Source organism: Oratosquilla oratoria, unplaced genomic scaffold, assembly GCF_046742065.1.
Source record: "Oratosquilla oratoria isolate Oo_2021 unplaced genomic scaffold, ASM4674206v1 SCAFFOLD55, whole genome shotgun sequence".
NCBI lineage: Eukaryota > Metazoa > Arthropoda > Malacostraca > Stomatopoda > Squillidae > Oratosquilla > Oratosquilla oratoria.
In genome coordinates this window covers 1,498,856-1,507,057 of record NW_027467719.1, presented here as the reverse complement: position 1 = coordinate 1,507,057, position 8,202 = coordinate 1,498,856, and the positions used below count along the sequence as shown (strand labels likewise).

General features: G+C 36.6%; 1 protein-coding gene across 1 annotated transcript; it reads left to right on the top strand.

Annotated features, from left to right (window-relative positions):
• Positions 1-4,043: 4,043 nt before the first annotated feature.
• On the top strand, positions 4,044-7,249 carry LOC143023703 (uncharacterized). Its single transcript, XM_076182314.1, has 6 exons — positions 4,044-4,235; positions 4,614-4,716; positions 5,143-5,348; positions 5,634-5,834; positions 6,119-6,205; positions 6,432-7,249. Exons 1-6 carry the CDS (start codon positions 4,178-4,180, stop codon positions 6,530-6,532), a joined length of 756 nt encoding a protein of 251 aa, XP_076038429.1. The 5' UTR covers positions 4,044-4,177; the 3' UTR covers positions 6,533-7,249.
• Positions 7,250-8,202: the final 953 nt, after the last annotated feature.

Sequence of the window (8,202 nt, the reverse complement as noted above, 5' to 3'; positions counted from 1 at the left end):
CTATATATAAAGGGAGAAATAAAGAAGACCCTACCAACTATAGACCAGTCTCTCTAACAAGTACAATAGCAAACATTTGTGAAAAAATTGTCAAAAGTAGATGGGTAAAGTATTTGGAGAAAAAAAAAGTGCTAAATCCAAGGCAATTTGGATTCAGACAAGGACGATCATACGTCACCAATTTAATATGTTTCTATTCAAGGCTAATAGATATAATATAAGAAAAAAATGGATGGGCTGATTGTGCATTTCTAGACCTAAAAAAAGCTTTTGACAAAGTACCACATAAGAAGTTGCTTAAGAAATTAGAAACTGAAGGAGGAATACAGGGCAAACTGCTTAAATGGATGGAAGACTTTTTGCAAGAAAGAAAAATGAGAGTAGTGATAAGAGACCAACACTCAAAATGGGATGAAATAATAAGCGGTGTTCCACAAGGAACTGTTCTGGCCCCAATAATGTTTGCTATATATATTAATGATATGGATGAAGGAATAGAAAGTTATATGAGCTTCCTTGCAGATGATGCAAAACTATTAAAAATAAAAAAGTGAACACGGAAGAAGACTGTGAGTCACTACAGAGTGATCTTAATAAAGTATGGGAATGAAGTAGGAAGTGGGAGATGGAGTTCAATACTAAGAAGTGTAGCATAATGGAATTCGGAAAAAGAAAAAAAAAAAAAAAGAATAATAGGATCATATAAATTGGGAGAAGAAGGAATAAAAAAGTAGAAAATGAGAAGGACCTGGGAGTCATTGTTATGAATAATATGTCACCTGAGAAACATATAAACAAGATTTTTGAAGAAACTTATAATTTGATAAGAACAATCAAAGTGCCATTTACATACCTGGATGAAGAAATGGTGAAGAAAATACTAATCACTCTGATAAGACCAAGATTGGAATATGCAGCAACGATGTGGTCACCAAGTACAAAAAAAAGTGTATAACAAAGCTTGAAAGAATACAAAGAGCAATTACAAAATTAGCACCAACACTCTCAAAACTATCATATGAAGAGAGACTAGCAAAACTTGAACTACAGACACTAGAGCAAAGAAGAGAGAGAGGTGATTTGATAGCTATTTACAGGATCATGAAAGGCATAGAAATTATTGATAGAGAGGATCTAATAAAATGGGATGATAGAAATACAAGAGGACATGGAAAGAAAATCAAGAAAGACAGCTAAAGAAGAGATATGAAAAAGAACAACTTTCCTCACAGAGTAATAGACATTTGGAACAAGTTAGATGAGAAAATGGTGTGTGCAAATTCTATACATGAATTTAGAATAATTTAGATAAAATGAGGTATGAAGACGGGACACCACGAGCATAGCTCCCCTTCCCTTAAGATACAACTAGGTAAATACACACACACACACACACACACACACACACAAACACACACACACACACACACACACTTATATATATATATATATATATATATATATATATATATGAGAGAAATTCGCTAGTAACAGCGACATCAATCTGATCATTTTTATGACAGTCGCATGCAGGATTCGAACCCACTGTCTTCGGCCGTCCGTAAGACCACCTTCATAGAGCCTTAACCCATTACACCAACAGAGACTGTAAAAGCCTTGAAATTTGGAATCGAACTGATTCCCGAGGATAGGAAAGATCACCAATCTGCGACCCCAATTCCTATTTTACACAAGGCCCAAGCCCACCAGTTGGCAAGGGGTAAGGATCGGACAAATCCCTTTCACGCTTTTCGCCATTGTAACTATGAGAGAAATTCGCTAGTAACAGCGACATCAATCTGATCATTTTTATGACAGTCGCATGCAAGATTCGAACCCACTGCTTTCGGCCGCCCGTAAGATCACCTTCATAGAGCCTTAACCCATTACACCAACAAAGACTGTAAAAGCCTTGAAACCTGGAATCGAACTGATTCCCGAGGATAGGAAAGATCACTAATCTGCGACCCCAATTCCTGTTTTACACAAGGCCCAAGCCTACCAGTTGGCAAGGGTTAAGGATTGGAACAAATGCCTTTCACGTTTTTCGCCATTGTAACTATGAGAGAAATTCGCTAGTAACAGCGACATCAATCTGATAATTCTTATGACAGTCGCATGCAGGATTCGAACCCACTGCTTTCGGCAGCCCGGCATGCAGAGACGGAGGAAAAAAACGTTGAATAGGAAATATTTATTTTTCTAATTCATTTTTCAAGTACTTATATTTAAGTAATGTGTTAAGAGCCGCAGTTGGTTTAAGAAATAGAAGTGAAGTTTATTTTTGTATAGGTATATTATATAATATATGTATCGTACCTATTTCATATATTTTGTATGATTAATACAATAGAATTTTATCTTCATAAAAGTATGTCTATATTTTTAGTTTTGAGAGTGAAAAATGCCTTTATGTTATTATTATATTACTTATATTTAAGTAATGTGTTAAAATCCAAAGTTAATTTAAAAATACAGGAGAAGTTTATTTTTGTTTAGGTATGTACTATATGTATAGTGTGGTAATTGTTATTGGGAATCTTAGTGTTTATATTAGATCGGGAAACTTTCCCTCAAAGTGTTATTTTCTTCGATTCAGGAGCCTTTCCTGAAACTTCGAACCACGCCTATCGTAACTTTAAATAAGATACGATTAAACTCCCCTCCTTTTTATTTTGTTTATTAAATCTATGTAACAATATTTGTGTAATAAATCGGAAATCACGTTGAGAAATTACTTAAGGTGAAAATTAACCCGTGGCCATCTGAGCTCTTTTCGAACTTTTCGAGTTTATTCGGATTTTGGTCATTTCCTCGTTTGAGGACCTTATTTTCCCTTTGATGGAAAGTAACCAGCACTGAGGGGGAGCTTATGATTCCCATATACTTTTACGAAGTTTATAGAATTGTTCTTTTGAACTTAGTGGCCTGTATGGTTTCTGATCGTGGTTTACCTCATTTCGTCTGTTCTTTTCAGTTTACAAACTTTGTCTTTTAATAATATTTTGATGAAATTTCCCCAAGATCTGTCTTGTTCGTTGGTCTATAAGACAGTGTTTAGTACGACAGTCGCACACTTGTCAATTGGGGACGAGTCCCAGCCAGCAAGGCTAATCTGGCCCAGACCTGATTTACTTCTGGCTTGATCTGGCAAGATCTGGCCAGATGATGCCAGGTCTGGAACATGATCTGATTTATATCTGGTTCCACAGCAAATTTTGACATGTTTGTAGCGATACTAAATGCTTCAAAATTTATTTATTTGGGTTACTGCCCAGTTTTTATAAAAGAAAAATATAAAATCATTTTTTTTTTTTTTTTTTTTTTTTTTAAGTTCTAGTTGCCTGCCATGCCAGATATGAAATCGACCTGGCGCAGATCTGGTCACCAGATTTATTTCTTCACAACTATAGCAAGCCTGAAAAAATATGCCAATGCACCAAAATGGCTTATATCGTCAAACAGGAAGTTGGGCGGTGTGTTTCAGAAGGATAAATATGGCCCTGGCGCAAGGCAAACATCTGATTTGGCATGCCTGATATGGATCAGATCTGGGCCTGATCGGAAAGTATAAAAAAATGGGCCTTTAGGCCAGAAAAAGCTGTCTGTCTGCATAAATGCTCAATCCGTCCCAATAGCCATTATATTTAAGTTGTAGGCCGTTGTCGACCAAACCTAATATTAAGACCAAATGATCAGTCACAAGAATTCACTTTCTCAGACTTGATAAATTGCATGTTTAGATTCAAATATCCCGCCAAAAATACTTTCTGGTACGGTAGGGGGATTTGCCAGCAGCGCAAAACTTAACAAAGTTTAATTTGTTGTTATATTTTTACTTTATTTTAAATTATTTTATTTACCATTAAAAGCCTACCAAGTGAAATGTTTTAAAATAATACTTTACAACATTTTTGCTGCGGATGACCCACACAAAGCATTGACGGCCATTTTATCATTTCCACCATGATTGTGTTTGCAAAATATCCGTGAATTTCTGTGCAATCCTGTGTTCGTGTATTTATAATTTTGTAGATTTAGATAGTATATATGTGCTTCAACTTACTTTTTGCATTATTTCTGATTAAGTGTTAGTAATTTTATAACAATATTAGATTTTTTGCGTCCAAAAATCTGTGGGGGCGGCGCGTATTGTGTGCATGTACAGTGTACGTGTATGCAGTATGTAGTACATGTACATGTGTACATGTCTATGTACTGCGGTCTTATACATGGTAGGCCCAGACTTGAGGTTTTTCGTATTTTAAATGATCAATACATGGGCATAAGAGGCTCTGGTTAAATTGAAATTGCATGGTTTTTGGTTTGGTGTATGATTATAGGCTACCGTATTTACGCCTATTGATAAAAATGTTGGCCTAGCAAGCCCGGTGGAATTTTTTGCTCATAAGTTTTCATTTTGAAACAAAGTGTTCCTAAGAATCATCCTGACTCTGATTCTCATTTCGACCTTATTTACTTTTCCAAACATTCACTCATGTTATTCACAATTTGTTATGGATTAGCATTCTGGTGGATTGGTAGTTAGATTTGATATAGTAATTAGATTTGATAGATATATTTTTGCTTAATTATGCCCTTCAAAATTCCAGTTGATTGGAGTGCAGCTTGGTCGAAATTTAGGAGGCTAGAGGAACATTCCGAGGTGGAATCCACTGATGATGAAAATCTTGGTCGTTCAAAGCGATCAATTAGGTAGGTTATGTAACTTTACTGAGGTATAAATTAAGTTTGTTTTCAGATATCGCCTGTAATGTATAAATCCGTCATACCAATAAAACAGATTTAATAAATTATTTAAATACAGGTAATTTTACATTCTTGGTTACAGGTAATTTTACACTCTTGGTTACTGTAAAGCAAGAAATATTCGTGCCATAAAATTTTTGCTAGTGGCCTGTCAGTCTCGCGAAAATTTACTACACGTAAATATTTCTTCTCTTACAGTATGTCGATCCCCAGAGCTTTAAATATAGACCTGGCTAATACTGGGTATATAAACATATTTTGAGATTTTTGCTTGACAGTGAAGTGGAATCCATCCTCATGACACCTGATTTTGGTGACACATTTATAACTATAGTATGCATGTACTCTAAACAAATTCTCTTGAATCTTCAGATCCCCAAAAAGGTACGATCCTGACAGTGCCAATATACGACGAAGAGGTCATTCGCCATCTCCTCCCATGCCTCCCCTTCCGCATACAAATAAGTATAAAAGAATCAGAGATCAGAATGTATCCGACTCTGAGGATGAAATTGATCAAAGTTCTGACACAACATCACTACCACTACCACCACCACCAAGTCCACCACAAGTAACAGGTAATTAATAATTAACAAGCAGAATAGACCTGGTAGTTCTTTAATCTTTGCATGGTAAGGAAGGTGTGAGTTGAAGGCCTTTTGTATAATATCTTAGAATTCAGTTAAAATTTGGAATCGATTAAAGACAAGATTCACAATCAACGTGAATTTGCCTGCATGTGTGAGTCGGCACCATAAGAAATCATTGTCAACAATGTGGTAAATAAATGTACCGATACACATTTCAGATGCTATAATCAGACAATTAAATAGTTCTTGAGAGATTTTCCTATTGAATTTCAGGTCAACCTTTAAATGCAGCCTTATCAAGTTGCAGCAAATTCGTGAGCCCTCGTCCGCAGTATAATTCCCCGCGGAGCAGTCCAGTAGCCTGTAGTTCCCAATCGAATCCAATGAGTCCCAGTTTTAGTGGCGCAGGAACTAGGCACAGTTCAGTTGGCCTGTCTGACAGTGCACTACAAGCTAGACAAAGTCCAGTGTCAAGTAAGTCCTTTTTCTGGTAAATTATATATTGGTTTTGTTTCTTTGGGATTTGCAGCTAAATTCAGAATTTTTTCCTTCTCAAAATGCCATGGCTGTAAAATATCGAATAGAAAAATTCTTATACTAATGCCTGACATCAATCCCTCTCCGTTTCTGTGTGTTTTCAACAAGTAACCATTCCAACAGTGCAATTATATTTTGAAATGTATTGCGTCTATGTATAATATTTGATTAGCTGAATTCACAATCCGTGCTTAAAGATTTTATTAACTTCACTGTTTCAGTTAGCGGAAATTCGGACATAGAACGTACTACTACTGCTACTGGTGTCCGGAACCAAAACTTGTATAGTGCATTGCTGCCAACGTTGGGTAAGTGTACTTCCAAAAATCTAATACACCTCAAAAAGCCAACCCCTGTGTTTTTGGTTGATCCAGGTACATTTAGCAAATAAACAATCAACTGAAGAGCAATTACCAATTTATAATAGAGACTATTCTAGAGTTGGCTACATGTTCACGAATTTCTATGACTATACATTTAATGGCAATTAATGTGTCATGACTTATACTGGCATTGCCTACATCTGATTTTCAGAACGAATCTTCACTGCCCTCGAGGAAATTAAAGCGGAACAGAGATTATTGAAACGTCTAATTTTGAGGAAGTCTGGTAGTATCAATGAATCTGAGCCATAGCCAGAAAGTACATTGCCTCTCACTACATTAGAGGGCGTTTTTTATCTAGAGAAGAAAATGGTTGAAGAAAATGATCTGAAAAGCCAAATAGTAAGTTCACTCTATAGCAGTAAACAAATTGCAGGAATTATTTCACTATTTTATGCTCCTTGAACTGCATGTTTTGAAGTGACAATTATATGTAACACAAAATACAGTCGCATCGCATGGTATTGCTATACAATCACTGTTATCATTTGATATCTCCCGCTATTTACATGTACTTCCCAAATGTCAGAAATATTTTGCTGATGTTTATTTTGTTAATTGCAGATAAACCACCTGCTTGCTTATAATGGACGTACTGTCCAAGAGGACACAAGAAGGAAAATGGAGGATTTTTACTACTGAAGTGGCCAGGAAATTTAACCTGTCTGGAAAGGGCCAAGCTGGAAAGCGAGGTTTCGCAAATCTCAGGCTTTTTAGAGTTGTTTTTGGTAAGTTCCGGAAACATTTTTGTTATTTTGTGGTGTAAGAAGGAATCCCTAGTTGGCACGTTGATTGCAGAGATATAGAGTGTCTAGGCTTGCTCGGTCTGATTACACTTATGGCCAAGAAAAGTGGTAAAGGCATCAGTGGGCTGAATGGACGCATTATAATTACTCCCATCACATCAATTTGTTTTGGACCACACCCTACCATATTGATAGTTAGGTTACAAAATGCAAAATTATCATCCATTTGCCCCTTCAAGATCTTGTTTATCTCTTTTTCCAGATGCCCTGAGATCCCACCCTAACGCCACTGACAAAGACTACCGAACTGCCCTCACCAGCTGGTTTGACCAGGCAAAGGATCGTGATGGTGGCAGAAAAGAACGGGGCACACGTAGATTGGAGACCCGAGTGGATCAGCCAGAGGCGGCTGAAAATGCCGGCGGAGAGCAGATCGAAAGGGACTAGGTTTCTATTTGAAGTGAGTTTGGAGCATTTTGTGTACCCAGGTTTTGGGCGTAAAGGGGCTGAGCAGAAATAATGGATTGGTGCAATTTGTGTAGCACATTGAAACTACAAATGGATCCTAAGAGCATGACTGGTCGTCCACAGGAAATTGTGTGCTGCAATTGATTATTTAGTTAGTTTTCGGTCCCCGGAATTTTCTCCCAATTTATTGCAAACAATCATCAAATTAGGCAACCTGTGTTTTTGCAGTTCTACGCTAATTTTATAAATCCTTATTTTTGCCCATCCCCATCGACCATTTTCCTAGGCATCAACACTTATCATGTGATGTTAAAATGGAAACCTGATCAAGTAGGCCTATTTCAAAACAAAATTTAAACGTTAATTATTCAATTTCTGTCAAAACAACATCTGTGTAATAATGAAATGTGGTGGTGGTGGCAGGAAATCAAACCCAAGTGTGGCGCTGACAGAAAAATTAAGTACATGTAGACACCAGGGGCACAGTTGCAGAGCCTCCTTTGTGTCAGTACTACTTGCATATAAGCGCCAGTCTCGGATTAGTTTCGCCAGTATCACATTGTCTCATTTACATAAATTCTATCGACTGTAAATTAATTTACATGTATATTGTACTAGGTCGATTTTTTTTTTATCTTTTTCTTAATTTTCATGCAATGCCATGCCATTCCATATTTGTGAGAAAAATTGTTTTTTAGTGTAATTAGG

Coding starts and splice junctions, on each gene's coding strand:
- LOC143023703 (XM_076182314.1), top strand. CDS start 4,178: ATGCAGTATGTAGTACATGTACATGTGTACATGTCTATGTACTGCGGT. Junction 5,349..5,633: donor AAGTCCACCACAAGTAACAG/GTAATTAATAAT, acceptor ATTGAATTTCAG/GTCAACCTTTAAATGCAGCC. Junction 5,835..6,118: donor TAGACAAAGTCCAGTGTCAA/GTAAGTCCTTTT, acceptor TCACTGTTTCAG/TTAGCGGAAATTCGGACATA.